Source organism: Dysidea avara, chromosome 7, assembly GCF_963678975.1.
Source record: "Dysidea avara chromosome 7, odDysAvar1.4, whole genome shotgun sequence".
Lineage (NCBI taxonomy): Eukaryota > Metazoa > Porifera > Demospongiae > Dictyoceratida > Dysideidae > Dysidea > Dysidea avara.
Genome location: NC_089278.1, coordinates 16261098 through 16280759, shown reverse-complemented (window position 1 = coordinate 16280759; position 19662 = coordinate 16261098). Strand labels below are relative to the sequence as shown.

At 35.9% G+C, this 19662-nt stretch overlaps 1 protein-coding gene across 1 annotated transcript in view; it reads right to left on the bottom strand.

Annotated features, from left to right (window-relative positions):
* Nucleotides 1-19662, bottom strand: part of LOC136260159 (uncharacterized) — a 66301-nt gene that overhangs the window by 30768 nt on the left and 15871 nt on the right. Inside the window, exons 6-18 of the mRNA XM_066053790.1 lie at nucleotides 17063-17362; nucleotides 16006-16314; nucleotides 10722-11027; nucleotides 10362-10670; nucleotides 6216-6515; nucleotides 5837-6154; nucleotides 4415-4711; nucleotides 4066-4344; nucleotides 3957-4013; nucleotides 1643-1918; nucleotides 1213-1466; nucleotides 750-960; nucleotides 549-643 (exon numbers count right to left, since the gene is read on the bottom strand). Coding sequence (XP_065909862.1) covers nucleotides 549-643; nucleotides 750-960; nucleotides 1213-1466; nucleotides 1643-1918; nucleotides 3957-4013; nucleotides 4066-4344; nucleotides 4415-4711; nucleotides 5837-6154; nucleotides 6216-6515; nucleotides 10362-10670; nucleotides 10722-11027; nucleotides 16006-16314; nucleotides 17063-17362 — 3311 coding nt within the window. The remainder of the gene's footprint in view (nucleotides 1-548; nucleotides 644-749; nucleotides 961-1212; nucleotides 1467-1642; nucleotides 1919-3956; nucleotides 4014-4065; nucleotides 4345-4414; nucleotides 4712-5836; nucleotides 6155-6215; nucleotides 6516-10361; nucleotides 10671-10721; nucleotides 11028-16005; nucleotides 16315-17062; nucleotides 17363-19662) is intronic.

Below are 19662 nucleotides of genomic sequence, written 5' to 3'. Positions count from 1 at the left end.
ATATGAACTGCAGAACAATCCATTTCAGTTACTACTGCAGCAGCTTTGTGTATCAGAGGCTCAATTCCAAAGGATCCCAAGGGTTACATGGAACCTTCCTTTTGGAAGAACCATAGTATTACTTGATGAGCTGGAAATAAATTCAGTTAGTTTACTAGTCAAAGAAATGATACTATTGCAAGACATTATACCTGAAAATCACTTGAAACTATTACCCCAGCATCTTTATATGATATAGGTTCCTCAAATAATATTATTGTTTTGATGTTTTACAATTATTTGCATTGTTAAATAAATAGTACAGTGAAACATTGCTAAAGAGAGATTATTTGCTATGAAATATTACAACTAGGTAGCTAGACCAAAGTTACACTCCAGGATGGAACCCTGTCTTTTAAAAGTCTGGATCCACCACGGGGTATAGTATTTAACTTTGTATTCCTGTATATCTGTTCAATAGGTTGTCAATTAAACTTTGTATGCAGTGGCTATGATCCCATTACCAAGGTCAAAATATATCGCACACAATATTATTTTATGATAATTACCTGACAAGAATAGGCATTACAGTAACAAGGTGACAAACTTGGTCCCTTACAAATTGTTTTTCTTTTACCTTCTGATTGCAGGCAGCTGCAATTTGCTGTGATAATATAAAAATAAAAATACACACCTTACAGCAATGTATAGATACAACTAATACTGGGTGCCTATACGAACAAAGTCACTTGTGAAACATTATCACTTACATCCTGGTATGTAGATATCAGTCACATAGTTAAATATAGCAATGTCACTTGACAAATAACTCTTGGGATGATCATCCATCAATTCAAAGTTCTCATTAGACAGAGTTAATTTTAACGATATTCCAGTCTTCCCAGTTAGTGTTAGATCATACAGTATGGGATCAATGCTTTCAAAACTTACATTACTGTTATTTTCTAGCTGATTCTTAACCTATACATTACAACAACAGTAAGAGTACAGGAGAGCATTTACAGTAGTAGTAAATGATAACAGATGGAATTTTGTTGAACAGTATATTACATAACTGAACATGTCATTACACTCAATAAGTAAACATTATTGTGCTAAATTATTGCAAAGACACGATTATGACTGTAAAATCAAATACAGATGGCCTATATCATGAAACAGTGCAATATGTATACTAAGGTTTGTTGTATGCTAATCCTTGAATACGCTCACTTTTTCTGACACAACCTTTGCATCAGACTTAGAAACATTTACTTCAAAAGACACTATCACTATTGGAATGGCATCAGGTAGAGCAGTACAACTGCTGAAATCTACAGTACCCCAGTTACCATCAAGTTTACAAAATCTGTTAATGGTCACTCCAGGACGAAGATTTGGATGCAATTCTGAACATTTCAGCGTTCTTGTTGTGTTTCGTCTTGATGTGGGCCAAAGCAACCCATTTGAAAAATCCTTCAGACAAGCTATAATGAAGAAAGACAATCTAATTTCATGAACAGCACATCGCTATGCTACAACAATTACAATTAATAGCAACTATGTGATAATAATAATACATAATAACAAGAGTTAATAATAGTAGGGACCCTCCCTACTATTATTAACTCTTGATAATAATAATACATATTACCACACTAACTTGGAACAACATTGAGGGTGATGGATGTTTCAATTCTCTCCTTAATGTTGACAACACATAGATAGTCACCAGTGTTAGTGTTGCTAAGATGTGGTATAGTAAGGTTATGGTTTAAAATAGGAGGTGAGAGTTGATACAATGATGATGTTGTTATTTCAACACCATCAAAGAACCACTGTATAGCAATTTCCAGCTGTGATGGTAAGCATTGCAAAGTGATGCTATCTCCTTGAAGTACAGTAATACGATGAGACAATGTAGTCAACTGTATATTATCTGTGAAAAGGTTGGTTGTTACATAATAGTCACACAATACTAGCAAAGGGTCTTTATAATTTACTAAACTCTAGACCCTGCAGCAACACTTGAATAAGGAAGCACTATTTACAGGGTCTAACACATTTACTTGGGGCACTAACAAAGGGGTTGAAGGTTACTAAATTGCATAACCTTTAGAGGCATTGCATTCAGTCAACCAAATTTGACAATCCACTAGTTGAAGACAAAATCCATGTAAATGTGTACTGCATGTTCACCACAAACTTTAACTGAACAGTGCAACATGTAAAAGTTGAACTAAGATTTCTGGCCTTAATATATATAGGCAATTGGCTGATTTAGACAGATGCATTAGCATATAACAAGTTTACTGGGGTTAGAGCGGTGGCCTTTTACATACCAGTGGCTGTTAAGACAGGATCCATCAGTGTTAAAGTTGGGTGTTTGAGAACACCCATGTTGCTGTGTTACCTAAACACCCACACCTGCTTTGGTGTGGTAGGAACACCCTTGGGTGTTTGCACTGCACTAATTCAATTTTGAACACTTCTTGGTGTTTGTCAACACTCTTTGGTGTTTATGTACACCTGGTTTAGTTAACACAATTCGATCACACATTAAGTTTGTAAGTCAATAAGAGCATACAGGCTAGCATTTACAAACAAAAATATCTTCCAGCTAGCATAGCACGTTCATTAAATCATAAACAATGAAGAAGGCAAAACAATGGAAGACATACAGCATGTGACTCTACTACTGATGTATCTCATGCACATACATAAGATGTAGCATGCAATAGATTTGTGTAGGTGCTAATTACAGTGAGATGACAGTGTGATGGCATTATCATGTACTTGTACATATACACTGTATTATTTCTTGTGACAACCATGCAGTAATTCACTTCAGAGCCTTTTAAAATGAAACCCACAATCGAAAGTCATGCTTATTGGTTACATTATAAATACAAACTGAAAACTATAAGAGGTAGAAAGAGTTGATGATACTGAATGTATGTATTACTATCACATATCCATGTTTCTTGTATGTTCTTTGTGTCAATGATCTGATGTTTGAAATTGTTCGGTGAAAATGTGATTGGCTGTATGACAAAGAAAACAATCCATTTTCTTTTAAAATGTCTTCTACACCCCATGGGTGTAATTGAAGTACCCTATGGGTGTAACAGAACACCCTTAGAGGAACCTGGTATAAATGGCAGCTATAGCACCCCAAAAGGTGTTTTGTAAACACCTTTTTTTAACAGTGATTGTACTTTATATGTAATTATATTTTTAAAACAGCTCTAAATACCTTTTTTGAAAGTAGGGTTTCAACTGGGTCAGCAATGCTGACCCAGATGATCCACTGACCAAGATAGCACTGGATGTGATCCAGTTTAACAAAACTTCATACAGTACATACAGGTACAAATATGATAACAAAACAGGTATAATTAACAATGAGTTAGTGAACGTACTTGAGCCTATAGACAGATGGCAAAACACATTCCCAATGAGTGACATGGCTTACGAAAGAAGCTGGCTTGATGCAAAACTAGACTATGATGTATATAAGAACTGATTATTGCATGTGCCTCCTCATTAGTCTACAGACTGTAATGGACATGGATTTGTGTATATCTACAGACTGCAACACATATTACTAAGGGTGTGGCTTCATGTATGCTACAGACAGTAACACACAATTCCGATAATTCGGCATGCTGTAGGGCTAGACTGTGACATGTTAATACACTTCCACATTGTCAGTCTAATTAATTTATTCCAATCCGGATATTTAATAAAGCGGGACCAACCCAGATGATGGAGAAAAAATGTGATGTGGTTGACCCACGTGGTTTCAACCCTGGTCCCTAGGTGCACATACATGACAATACTCACATTCTGTGCACAATTACTACAAATTTGGCACATGAGATATTATTATAATATACAACTAGTAAAGAAATTACAAGTTTGTACATGTAATATTTGCATAAGCACAAACTCAAGGTATAAACTAAGAAACATACCTATTTGATCTACTCTTACAGATACAGTTTCTTTAGCTATATCTCCTTCCAAACTTTCTACACAATTAAAAATTATTATTTCAAACAATTTAAGTGTACACACACTTACCTACTGATAATGTATAATTTCCTTGTAAACTGTTATCTAGTGGAGGAAGTACATAACTGTAATTCTGAAATGATGTTTCTCTAAACTGAGAGATTTGTTCAGTAACACTAAATTCCTCAGCCCTTGAATTAGCAAACGTAATTGATGCAACAGAGCTAAGGTTGTTTTGTCCCTCCCTAGTTCCATCAGCATCAACAGCAATAGTGTATGTGATAACAGGTCTTGTGCCAGTTACAGCTTCTATATGGTTTGGAGTGTGCAACTGAAGAAATGGGTTTTCTAGAAAACAAAACCAAAAGGTAAGTAATGAACAGTATGTAATAAGCATGTGTATTATGTATTAAAACACCTGTTGTTATAGTTACACTTCTGTACACTCCACTGGCTTGAGACATACAAGTTAGGATAGCTGAAATGCTTATTCCTGTATCAATGATCATTACACTGGATGAGTATGTATTGAAGTTTAGTATAGTAAAAGCTGTATCAAATGGTCCAGTTTGACCCTCAATTTTCCATGTAGCATTTTCATGATGTCTGACTGTAACACAGTGTAATACTACAGATCTCTCTGCATTGTTAAAAGCATTAATAATGGAATCGTTGATTACATCATGTCCAGACTGGCTTTCTATATTGACATGATCTGAAGTGTAAGAAATTCAATAAAAATAAATTATAAAAGTACAGGTATGTACAGACAGAAGAACAAAACCAGGGAAATTGTTAATGATATCATACACTAACACACATCAATCTTATGATACAAGGGCTGTACATATGGTAGTTGCTAATATTCCCAAATCCAGTCACATATATGGCTACATATGCCTTAGTTGCCATGAGTGTGCATTATAGTAATAATGGTTACTTGCATGTCTATATGGCAAAAAAGGGGTCTTACACATATATCAACTTTGACAACTCATAACTTCAGATTGAAGTAGGCTATTGAAGTTACATTTGGTCAGTAGTGAGCACCAACATAGCATGAGATTTCGGCTTTTATATATGTTCCTTGAACACTAAGTTATGGTCTTTGAAGCTTAAAGAATTGGATGTGTGTGGAAGACCCCTTTTCGTAAATCCCATTACATATGCAATTGGTACGTACAATAAGCTATTGCACAGCTACACATATGTACAGAGTTGGGGTAGTTACTTCAGAAAAGTAGCTAGTTACTAGTTACACATTACTTTTATCCCATGTAACTTAGTTACAGTTACAGTTACTTTTCAAAAGGTAACTAAGTACTCTAGTTACTAGTTACTTTTGTAGTATAAATTATGACTTGTTTTTTACTTTTGTAACATGCATTTTGCTCAGATATGCATCATTAAGGGATGCAATACATATGTGCACTTGAAATAACAATTCTGTGGCTATTTCAAGTCAGTTTTAATTATTGCTACGTCTTTACTCATAGAGAACAGTACACAGAATCTGTCTACTTAATGTGGCTGTAGCATATATGGCACAAAAATTGAAGTGCTCTTGCTTTTAAAGCATAATTAGTTATAGTTGCAATGTAACTATTGTAATTAGTTACTATTGTAACTTAGTTACTTTTCAGACAATTACTCCTAGTTACAAGTTACTAGTTACAAAGTAAGTAACTAGTTATATTACTAGTTACTTTAAAAGTAATCCGTTATGTAACTTAGTTACAAAAGTAACTAGTTACCCCCAACTCTGCATATGTACACATAATAGTGTTACAGAAAGGCAAAAAGCTAGTACAGTATATGAATCATACAATGGCAAACATACACTGCACTATTAGTTGAAATATCCTGCTGACTTTACCAAGGAAATTTTCAGCAGTACATATGTACTGGTCAATATCATCTCTAGAAGCATTAGTGATTACCAAACTAACTGTTACTCTTGTGATGTTAGTTATCACAGAATACTCTACAGGCCCATCATGAACAGAAACTCTCTCATCATCTAATACAGCTCCTTGTCTCATCCAGTGAAGTGAAGGTGGTGGAAAACCAACTGCAGAACAATTAATTGTTATGTTATCATCCTGAGGTACTTTAAATGTGTCCCCATCATTGATAGGATAATAAATGAAGGGTGCCACTAAAATAGATAAACATAAAATGAACATCATTCATTATATTTATTGCATTACACAACTCACCATTAACCTGAAGGTAACCATCTTTGCTGTCATTGCCAACTGCATTACTAGCAAAACATGTGTAGTTACCCACATCAGATGATGTTACATTGTACACTGTCAGTGTGTTCTCAGTAGCAGTTGTGTTTAATGATGTTGACATTATCATGTACTTGTTTGTATCTGACACATTTATCATAACACCATTAAAGTACCAACTGATGTTTGGAACTGGTTCACCAGTAGCTTGACATGCGGTGGTTGCAGTTTGATATATATCCACGTTTATATATAACATTTCTTCAAAAATGCTTGCTCCAACTAAACAATGCACCAATAAATTGTGTTGTAATAACATGAAAGCTACATCACATATATACCTACGTAGTAAGTATTAGAAATTTGAAATATTGATTGAATACTGTAATTATAGGGTATCTTTACCCAGGACACAATTATAATTAAGTGTTGAACAGGTTTCCTTAATGAACATTAGACACAGTTTAGTTGACTGATTCAAAACTGCAAGGGTCACATTCATGACTTCCAATAGTGAGCACAGGGGCACTACTGTAATCATAATGAGATGACAGTATACATAGTGGTGTGAAGTTAGATTCACTAGTGGTGGTGATTTTCTGGTAAATGAAACAGAAGAGTTATATCAACACCAGGAAATATTTCACATCTGAGAGACAGAGAGGCACTGGTTGGACATTTACAGGACCACCAACAAAGTTGGTATGCCTGGAAAAACTAAATCATTGTGAGAAGTCTACTAAGGTCACTCAGAAACAGAACAAACCACCAGTGGATGTACCGACCATGTCAACCAACACATTTCAAGAGATAAGTAGGCACCCTGCCAAAAAAAACAAAAAAACAGGCCTCCCTGGTGCTATTAGGACACAAGAATGATGAACATGTCAGTGTTCACAAATACAAAAGGTAGATGTCTGGGCAAGGACGTAATTGCCATTACTCATAAGGAGTAGCGACGATTACTGGGGATGGGTCAATCCTGAAAGCTCCAAGGACCCTTGATTATGTGTAAGGCCAACAGAGTATTGTGCAGATCACCTAGGAAACTTACATGAATTGAGGAAGGTAACAAGCTATCTGACATGTTAGCAGCCACTATGAATTGATACCATTATACCATAATGAAATAAACTATGAAGAACTTCATGAAGTTCTACACTACACCTGCAAGAGGTTTGTTTTTCCCATCCGGATCGTGATGCCACTGACTATGCTATCTAGAAAATTTACCTCTAAGAAAACAACTGCCTGTTGGCAACATAATTTTTTATTAGTTGTCAAATAAGTTCTTTTTGTACCCCCATTGTCTTCAGGTTCCAGTTGAGTGATCATTTAACATCAATATTAGTATTGCGGCACAACCAAAAAATTGTGCACTTTTTCATAAAGCCATGAAACTTTCCACATAAATAGTATACTCCTCAATACATGTATTTTTAGATATAGTGCCATTGCTGATTTAGCTTTTGCTGACCTTTATGGCCATTTTTGTACAGAAAATTGATCATTTCTGTCTTTAACTCCCTGAGGCAGTAATTAACTTGTTAAAACATGGTACCAAACAAAAGATCTTGCTGATAGAAACAACGTAGTTTTTATTTGAAGTCAATAGGTGATTTTATTACAAAGTTATGATCATTTTTATTAACTACAAAATTTTATATATTTACCTGCCCTTGAGGTGTGAATTACCTGTGGGAAAATAATTATGCATAAATTTATCAAATTTTGCAGCTAATAAAAATGATCATAACTTTGTAATGAAATCACCTATTGACTTCAAATAAAAACCAAGTTGTTTCTATCAGCAAGACCTTTAGTTTGGTACCATGCTTTAACAAGTTAATTACTGCCTCAGGGAGTTAAAGACAAAAACTGATCAATTTTCTATACAAAAATGGCCATAAAGGTCACCAAAGGTCAAATCAGCCATGGCACTATATCTAAAAATACATGTATTGAGGAGTACTATTTATGTGGAAAGTTTCATGACTTTATGAAAAAGTGCACAATATTGCCAATTTTGGGGGCTACGCTGCTATACTGTATTGTCAGAAACGTTTTTAAACAAAGTTGCTATAAACTAGAGATGAAAGATTTGAACAAATAGCTAATGCTTACATAACATGATACTTCTGTGAACTAAAACATTATAATTATACTTTACTTAGCTAAGTACTTTTAAATGTATTGGACCCATGTCTAGAGTACTTGTACTTGGATAACTCTAAAGTACCTGTAGTGCACTTAAGTACTGTAAATGTACTTGGACCCTTTATTACTCTGGAAGTAATGAGAGTTTTAAACTAGTTTTAGAATTGGAGATAGATCAGAATAAAGCAGCAATGCTGTGGGCAGCCTTGCGCATGCATTTTTGGTTTCTTCATTCAGGGAAATAGTGGTTACTTAAAACAGTCTGATGATGCCACAGTTCACCTGTCAAATGGTGATGTGCAAGTGGACAGCACAGAGAATCCATAGTTTTTAGAGGTAGCAATTTAAATTAAGCATCAAAAATATATCTGTTTGTAAAGGTAATGTTTATACACTTGGATGATGATTTATGTCTGGTCTCTGCCATCCTAGGTGTACTAGGTTTAATAAGGATTGATGAAAACCCATTCCTAAAGATCCCAGTAATGTAAGCAGCTTTGCAGGGATACAATTGTGAATGGCTACAATTTCATGATTGGATCAGCAACAACAGCAGTGCAATGTGACTTACCAGACTCAGTAACGAGACATTAGGGAGAAGGGATTGTGCAGTGTATACATTTTACATTCAAATCCCCAAGGAAATGTTTGCACAGTGGCTTGTAGCCTTGCTCAAGACCATCAGTCAGAACTGTGGCTACTCAGATAACTGAGTAGTAACTAATACATATATGGCTACTCAGCCATATATACTTTGTACAGTGGATCCTTGGTTATCCGAACCCCAATGTGTCTCAGGCAATGGTGAAAGTGTTCAGATAAGTGAATTGTTCAGATAACTGAAGCTCGTACATTTATTATACAAAGCCATGTTGAAATACTCTAATAATACACTTGTACACAAAATACTCTAATAGAACAGTCATACTCCAAACTAACTGAAGGTCTACTGTAGTTGCATATATATGTTTAGTATCCATGTGTTTTGCATGTATTGTGTATGTTTTGGGACTTAGTATTATTTAAGGAATTTGGATGATCAATCACATACCTAACTACCTCGCCATCATTGCTTGGGTGAGGCTGAATTACACCAGCACTTACTCCATACTCTGGGTACAGTAAGCACTGATGCCTACCTGTCTCACCTAGGCCCTTTGTCAAAACCACATGCTCCATGGGGAGATCTATGGAGATGTGACTGGTGCCCGCTGTAACAGAATGGCTTTGCACCTAGCATGGGGAGCAAGCATAGGATAGTTGGTGCAGTAGTAGATAACCTATGGCAGTGGCAAGCAGTGGCAATTCTAGACCTGACCTACAGGGGGGCCAAGTAGGGAACAGCATAACTATTGTTGTTGACTGTAGTATAAAGTAGAATTTCAGGGGAGTCTGGGGGGTGCAACCCTCAGAAGCTGCAGGATTTTTGCAATTTAAAGGCTTGAAAACAGCCTAAAAGTTATGCTAAAAACATGAAAAATGCTAAAAATAACAATGCCAATCTATACTGCAACTTTTCCCCAAGATTTAAAAAAAGTTATTTTTCAGCAGGGGAGCCATGGCTCCTCCTGCCCCCCCTCCCTTAGAATCACCTATGATGGCAAGTATTACATAGCCAGTGAAGTTTAAGTGTAATATGTAGCCAGTTCTTTCTGTATCTCTAAATATTCGTTTTCAGAGGTGTTATATTCACTTCTAATAAGAAACAAGGTATGTAGTATTGGCATTTTGAGTTGCGCTTGTCTGAAGGCATTCAGTCAGCCAGTTAGGGAGAGAAACTTCATTCAATGAGCATTCTCAGAAACTCAATTTAGTAATTTTGAGGAAATATTTGTGCAAACAAGGTAGATACTTAAACCCGATGTGGTTAATATTTTTCAATGGAAAATTGCAAAAATTCATACTGCTAAACTTTCACAGTATACATACATGGGGAAAATACAAAGCAAGTGAGTTATATCATTTACTTACACTGAGTAACAAGAGATAGGTTCCTGATATCAGTAGTTAATAAATTAGTAGCTGAACAAGTGTAGTAGCCAGTGTCCTCCCTAGATACATTTGTAATAGTTAAATTAACTGTCACTTCAGTTATATTTCCCATATTGGTAGACATTGTTGTGTTAGATATTGAAGTGTGTTCACTTAATATTTCACCACTTCTCTCCCACACAACAAGTGGTGGAGGATAACCTGTACTAATACATGATAGTGTAGTAGTTTGTCCTTCCTGTGTGTAGTGTATTTGTCCTTCTGATGGTGATGTGATGTTAGGTGACACTAAATTCAAAAAATCATATTCACAATTAAGTGTAAAATTAACTACTTTACCATTTACTGTTAGTATTCCAGGGCTTTGATCATTTCCAATAATATTGGTAGCATTACAAGTGTAAGTTCCCACATCAGATGATGTTACATTGTACACTGTTAGTGTGTTCTCAATAGTAGTAGTTGTTGTATTTAATGATGTTGACATTATCCTGTACTTGGTTGTATCTGACACATTTGTCATAACACCATTGAAGTACCAACTGATGTTTGGAACTGGTTCACCAATAACTTGACACACAAATAATACTTGGTGTGTTGCATTTTCTACTTGGTTATTCACTTCAGAAATTACTCCTGGCTGAACTATATACAACCATATATTTAAAATAATCATACAAAGATTACCTATTGCTTATAACCCAGTGAAACCATGCATTAATACATGAATTGTATGGTAGTTTTACCCTGGGAAATAACTCCAGTGATTTGTCTCAAAGGAATGTGTTAAAAACAAACAGCTAGATTTAATCCTACTTCTACATTAGTCTCTAGTTCCTGTTTGTTAGGTTAGGTAACCCAAAGGCTGCAGCACATGTTGCTGTCAGACCTTCAGCACTGGTCACTGTAATAATAAGAGTGTTGTACACGGTAATCATAGAATGTCTACATAATCAACGCCTGTTCTCAGCTTTATTTCAGGTCAATAACTAAGATATCCTACTCTCACTACAACATATAATAAATATGAGATAATTAACAGTTTACCTGATACAGTACATATGAACATTGTAGCATTACAGGAATATATTTATACAGTAAAACCTCTCTAATCTGACAACTCTATAATCTAGAATACCTCTATTAATAACAATTCAGTGTTGCCTTCTACCAGATTCACTCAAATTGTCATTAGGGTTTTAAATTTTTTGCCATTAACCTACAATCACAGCATTTCTTGGCTTCCATGTTAGATTTCGCATTTTTTTATCCTGCCTTTTTATAGGTGCACCATTTTTGCAGCTAGTATAGATGTTATTTCTTTTTGCAATTGCATACCCCAAAAGCTGGCTATAGGGACTTCCCTTTTGCTTTTCTTTGTTTTTTACTACAGGCCTAGGGTTGAAGAAGACTGCATGCACAGTGTATCATACACTACACTACAATAGTAGTGTATAGTAGGGACCACAAAGGAGCAGGCATGGCCCACAAAATGAAACTACCCCAAAAAAAACAGCCTCAATTTTCCCTGATGACGATGAGGCAGTGTTGGTTAAGTAAAACTAAGCCCAAACAACAGAACAAGCTTTCAGATCGACCTGAAATGCTTTCAACAAGTTGCCACAGAATTTTTTTTTTAAATTTATTCAACGAAATTTTCTACTGACTGACTGAGTAAATAACTGACTGACTGATGCCTTCAGACATGTGTAACTTGATAACGGCTAAGGCTATGAACTTGATTTTTTTCACTGTTCGACGTCACTTTAGCCCGAGAGGTGCCTTCTGACATACCGCAGTATGTACAATGCATTCTTCATGGACTTACCAATGTCCTCCTTTGTGTCCCATTCATCTTTGCTGACAGCGAAAAGTGCTGATTTGGCGGTAGCACGTGATGGCTTCCTTTAGTCCATATTTTTCATACATGATAGTGGCTATTTTGATTGTTGCAGAGGTGCTTTTCATACAGCTCTTGATTCGTACTGCTGTGTAACGGGTTGGACATAGCTGAAAATGAAGCGTAATGGATACTTTACTTTTCAGACAATATACTGTTTTTACAAGCAAAATGGTAACTAAATACAAAATTAACTCTACTACTACTACAATTACAGTACCACTACAACTACTACTACTACTAACTAAGGGTAAAGGGGATTGACCCCTGTAGAGCTCAATATCTAAGGATCATCCTTGCATTGTAAGTCCATAGGGCAACAGACAATAATTGGTATAACTAGGGCGCGCAGCACCATATCTTCTTTCAGTATGCATGGATTGCAGAGGCGCTTTTCGAACAGTTGTTGATCCGAAATGCTGTGTAACGGGTTGGACATAGCTGACAACGAAGCATAATGGATACTTCAGGCGATAATTTATATAGCTGGGGCGCGCAGCATCATTTTAGATGCGGTATGCATGGGTTTACCAGTCATAATAATTATTTCCAAAAAAATTTTACAAATAAGTACACAGAAAAATTTGGAATTTTCAAGACCATAGCACATCGATAAAAAGTACTGAAACGAAACTAAACTAAACTAAATCACGCACGAAACTAAATCACAGTAAAACAATAAGAAGTGTTATATCCCTACTGTGCTCAAGACACCATTATGGAAATGCACAGTAGGGATATTACACTTCTTATTGTTTTACTGTGATTTAATATCGTGCACTACTCCAGTTTGTTTCAGTACTTTTTATCGATATGCTATGGTCCCTACTCTAGTTGAAAATTCCAAATTTTCTGTGTACTTGTATATATATAAAAATTTAAAATAAGAAATAGGGATCGCTAAAAAAAAGCCACGAAACAAGAAGGGATCGCTGGGGTGGTAATGTAAACCACAAATCCCTATTGTGACTCTCTACGCTAAAAAAAGCCACGAAACAAGAAGGGATCACTGGGGTGGTAATGTAAACCACAAATCCCTATTTTGACTATCTATTTGAGTATAATTTGAGTATAAAGAGTCAAAATAGGGATTTGTGGTTTACATTACCACCCCAGCGATCCCTTCTTGTTTCGTGGCTTTTTTTAGCGATCCCTATTTCTTATTTTAAATTTTTTATTTTTAATATGTCTAGTTTGTGTACTTTTTTCCAAAGCCATTTATGGATTATAAGTTAATTGGCACATTATAGTGTAGCCTAAGCTAACAGAGATTCCTCAGTTTAAAAGGTTAACTCATTAACTAGATATCTTAATGCAATATTAATTTGTAATCTATGATAAAGACTGTATTTTCATTCTGATTTGTACACGCACGAAATAATAAGATAGGATATATTAATTCCTAGTCTACTCAGTGTTTCAGCCACCATCATCACACTTTGTGCCATTGCTGAAAACACACTGCTATACGAGCTAGCTACCTGTCAGAAGAATTACTGATTGTGCACCTATCATACAGGAGACAGTGTTGATGACAGCACAGGAGACTTGAAGAAGAACAAGATGTCTTAGGTGTTTATTCTAAAAGAAGGAAAAGAATGAAACTCTATGATACAAGTTACAGTATAAGAATGGTAACTGTTAGTGTTATAATTCCTATAGAGTCCATTTTTAAAAAAAGAGAAGAACGATGCATACTCAAGCATGTGCATTATAGGTGTAGAGTTGTCTTTTGCAGAATAGGTAGTGAAGAGATAGCTATACATTGTAGCTGTAGTGCTATTATTGTAGTGATGACGCTTACAACACCTTTGTATAAATGTACAAGTTGCACGTATGAACATGCAAGGCTGCATGCAGCAGCAACCCTGTGAGTTGGTGTTAATCAAGCTAAATAGGAGGAGATGGCTAGGCTTGGCTAAGTCTTCCTATGCCGGTGTCTGCATGTACAAATTACAATGTCACTATACTAGTGGCCAGTGGCGTAGCCAGTCTTACATGATTACCAGGGATTTGGCAGTCATACCCATGCAAGACTACTTTAAACTGGCATATTGAGTTCCAATTGCCAGGACTTAGACTGGGCTCTAGCCCTGGAAAGCCTAGGTGTAGCCTGCTAACAGCAGTGTGTCATAAAGTGGAACACCATAGGTATAGCCAGCAAATTTAAGTCTGGTTAGCATGTGTTCATAAATGCTGGCAACTGTTAATGTCACTAGCTGATCAGAGAATGTGCTAAAGTACACAGTAGCTAGTTACAGTGACATAAGCACAGTAGCACACAATCCTTCCATATAAGACTGTCAGGCTTCACACCCTTAAGTTGTTTATGACATGGATACCATATGGGAGGGTTGTTGATGGTAGCTATGTGGTTAGACCACAAAATATTTTTAAATGGTAGGGTTGTAATAAACACCCCACCCAACCTTTTTTGCGTGTGAAAAGCAGCCATGATATCAGCGCTACCATTTATCTTCCACCTACAATGGACAAACAAAGCACTCACTGTGATGGCTAGGAAGAAGAATAAACGGATGCCTTGCATGTGTGCTTGAACGACTTCTCGTAGAGAAGACGGGCAGCTCACTAGAGACCCTATTATGGCGATCTTGTAAGGTAAAAGAGTGCTGCACAACTTCAATCTGCCATCTATTAACGTTATAAAGACTATAGTTGAACAACACGCATCCCTGAGCACACAAGATTCCGTAATTTTGTTCTTCTACGGCTTCTTCTGTATACGGAACAGTAGGCAATGGCGAAGAAGAACTTAGAAATTTATCGAGGTGGAGGCCGGTTATCGATCTGTGGAGTACAGGTTAATTAATGGGCCATGGACACGCGGAAGGACTCAGTGAGTAAGTCTGTGTAGTTTTTATTACGAAAAAATGAATAATAATAGCTATGAACAATTCGCGTAAAATTCGCAATTTTTGAATGTTTCCAAATTTCGTCTAGACCATTTTTACTGCTATACCACAATTTTTCTCTGAGTTCAGTATTTGATAATAAGCCTTCTAAGGGTTGTTTTATGCTCGAGTCTGCTTTCTAAGGCTGGTTTTAGGTGACTGCTCTATTAGGATTTTCAAAAATACCACTGCGATCCTTATTATGAACCCACTATCGTGGTTCATGATTCCCATTTGAACTTTTGTAACTGTTGAAAAATTGTGCTATAAAATTATCAAAGAACTGTCTACAGGTTGAATTGTTTGTAGCTGAACTCTCTACTGGGTGACTTGTAATGTAATGTAGCTGAACTTATAACATAGTTGAACTCTCTTATGCAGCTAATCTCTCTACAGGATGACTTGTTATGTAGCTGAACTCTAAGAGAGTGACCTGTTATGTAGCTGAACTCTCTACAGGGGGACTTGTAACATACCTGAATTCTCCACTACAGGACAACTTGTTTGTAGCTGCTAAACTCTTTTCAGGGTGGCTTGTAATGTAATCAAATTCTCTACAAGGTAACTTATAATGTAGCTAAACTCTACACAGATAACTTATAATGTAGCTGAACCCTCTACAGGGGTTATAGCTGAACTCTCCACAGGGTGACATATTTGTATGCTGAACTCTCTACATGCAAATATATAACTCCCAGTAGTGGTTGTACTGGTTTGTTTTGGAGGCTCACTTATTACTTTCTTGGCTACAAAACTTACTACCGTGAGTCTTGATAACAACAAATTCATCATGGACATTTGCAATACTTACACTGGACAATAAGAGAGACATTCTTGATATTACCACCTAACAAATTAGTAGATGAACAAGTGTAGTAGCCACTGTCCTCCCTAGATACATTTGTAATAGTTAAATTAACTGTCACTTCAGTTATATTTCCAATATTGGTAGACATTGTTGTGTTAGATATTGAAATGTGTTCACTTAACATTTCACCACTTCTCTCCCAAACAACAAGCGGTGGAGGATAACCTGTACTAATACATGATAGTGTAGTAGTTTGTCCTTCCTGGGTGTAATGTATTTGTCTTTCTGCCGGTGATGTGATATCAGGTATAACTGGGTAAGGTTGAAATACACATGCACAAAGTTGCATATATTTGAATAAATCTTATGCATAAATTACATTATAGTTAAACCCCACCACAACTTCACAAGTAGGATAATTATGTTGTTATCAACCTGAGGCTGAGGCTGAGGTGAAGCGAAGCTGAGGCCAAGGTGTTGATAACAGATATCCTAGTTGTAGGTGTGATTTAACTAGCTTCTATCCCACACTTTGAAGTACTTGACTTCATAAACAATGTGGCAATTGCTAAACTGACACATTTTGAAGAATTTCACCTCATTAAGAACTACAATGAAGCTAGTAAAGCTGTGTATGGCTTCAATGTTGCTGTGCTTGCAGTTTTTATGATATGGTTTCATGTTTCCTTTGATACAACTGAATGTGTAAATCAACTTGTCCTTATTTAAGGATTCTGACCTACTGAGGTTTAACTTTCATTCCGAGGTTCCCCTACCATATCCTCCTACTTTTTACTTTGACGTTGGGCTTCGGTGGGATAGAAAGCTACTAAAGTTTCTTTTGTCACCATTGTCTCATAAATAGTACTATTTTGTGCTGCTATACAAAACTCATCTACCTCATATATATAAAATAGCTGGACAGCGGGATAGTTAGTATTGTGAACAACCCCAGAGGCTATTTAAGTGATTTATATTATGGAACTGATTAGGTAGGGCATTGCAAAGGTACAAATATGCACAACTAATATGGCTCACAATTAAATATTATCAACTTTACCATTAATTGTCAATATTCCAGAGCTTTTATCATTTCCGATACTATTGATAGCATTACAAGTGTAAGTTCCCACATCAGATGATGTTACACTGTACACTATTAGTGTGTTCTCAATAGCAGTTTTGTTTATTGATGTTGACACTATCATGTACTTGCTTGTATCTAACACATTTATCATAACACCATTAAAGTACCAACTGATGTTTGCAACTGGTTCTCCGGTAGCTTGACATAGAAACATGGCTTGGTTTGTTTCATTTGCACATGTATCCAGTCCTCCGTCAAATATCATTGCTTGATCTATATGATAAAAATACACATCATCATGTTACGCTGCTGCACACATTATTATTAGCAAATGTTGACAAATTTTGGCACTGTGCCATTTACTATTCTGAAAATAACTGCTTTTGGTTGAATAAAATTACAATGGGTATCATTATAGTGTTAGCTACAAATTTAATGCTTTGATCAAATAACATTCCTTTACAGTCCAATTCCAAATAATGCTCTAAGTAATGATGAGTTAGACTAGAAATTCTTCCCTACCATAAATGATAGTCATCGACCTCCTAATGATGATCACTTTTTTTCAACATGCATGCTTATTCAATAAATTTCAGTCAAAAATAATACTAAATTAAATTTTAATCTCAGAAGGCTAAATTTTCTGTGGGAGTATGCCACCACCAGATAAAGCAAGCTCTGTATGCTGAATGAGCCTCACACACTGTACTAGCTACAGTATTTGTATCAATCATGCAGTTACACTTTTCTAAACTCCATACTATATGCCTCTCCCCCCTTCCTTGCGAAATCCTGGATCCACCCATTGAGCCAATTATGCTTTTAAAATAACTCTTTAAGCAATGAAACCTATTATATGTTCAAAATCATACAAGTTTATGCTTGAGAGCTGACTATTTTATTAGCTCTGTTGCCACTTTAATTCTGTTCTACTATCAGCTTTCCTGACTGTCGTATTAGAGTAGGTGACTGCTCTATTAAAGTATCTCAATCTTATTTCTGCAAAATATAAATGATTAGCCAAGAAACAGTAAATAATAACATCTCACATGTTTTGATATGAAATGCAGTAATAACTTGTAGTGTCTTCATGTTTTGTTGTATTTTGGTATGCACATAACACATTTTAATTAAAAGTAATTTTTGAAAAACATTCTATTATGCTGTCATAATGTTTGATGCTTTACTAGAGTGAACAAAAATATCTTGAAGGATATTTCATAGGTAGAAATATGTACCATGCTGATTGAGATATCATACAGTATGATAGTACTGTATAGTAGGGACCACAGAGGAGTAGGCGTGGCCCAAAAAATAATATCACCCAAAAAAAACAGCCTCAATTTCCACTGACAATGATGAGGCAGTATTGGTTAGGTGAAACTAAGCTTTCATATTGACCCGAAATGCTTTCAACAAGTTGCTATGAAATTTTAAAACTAATTTATTTAACGGAATTTTCTACTGACTGACTGACTAACTGATTGATGCCTTCAGACAAGCGTAACTCGATAACGGCTAAGGCTACGGGCTTGATTTTTTTTCACTGTTCGGCATCGCTTCGGCCCAATAGGTGCATTTTGGCATACCGCAGTACGTACAATGCATTCTTCATGAACTTACAAGTGTCTTCCTTTGTGTCCAATTCATCTTTGCTGACAGCAAAAAGTGTCGATTTGGCGATAGCACGTGATGGCTTCCCTTCATAATGGAAATTGTCCGCATTTGTCATGGTGGCTATTTTGATAGCAGACTGAGGTGCTTTTCAAACAGTTCTTGATTCGTACTGCTGTGTAACAGGTTGAACATAGCCAACAACAAAGCATAATGGATACTTTACTTTTCAGACAATAATTAATATAACTGGGGCATGCAGCATCATTTCTTTCAGTATTTGTGGATTGCAGAGGTGCTTTTCAAACAGTTCTTGATTCAAAATGCTGCATAACTGGTTGAACAAAGCTGATAATGAAGTGTAATGGATGCTCACTTTTCAGACGATAATTGGGGTGTGCTGTGCCATTTCAGATGCAGTATGCATGTGAGTTCACCAGTCATAATAGTTTATTTACAAAAAAAGTTAACAAACAAGTACACAAAAAAATTTGGAATTTTCAACTAGAGTAGGGACCATAACACATCGATAAAAAGTACTGAAACAAGCTGGAGTAGTGCATGATATTAAATCACAATAAAACAATAAGAAGTTATATATATCCTTACTGTGCTCAAGATATCATAATAGAAATGCAAAGTAGGGATATAACACTTCTTATAGTTTTACTGTGATTTAATATTGTGCACTACTCCAGCTTGTTTCAGTACTTTTTATCAATGTGCTATGGTCCCTACTCTAGTTGAAAATTCCAAATTTTTCTGTATACTTGTACTACATAGTTATGTGCTATAGAAGGTCCTATTGGGTAACTAGCTGTAGCAACTTGAAATTTGGCATGATTTTCTAGCAAAGGGTTAGGTACAACTACTAAAATGTGATATAAAAATCATTTCTTAGTCACACTTAGAGTTGAGTTGTAACAACGAAGAACATACACATGTACAATGTACACTTA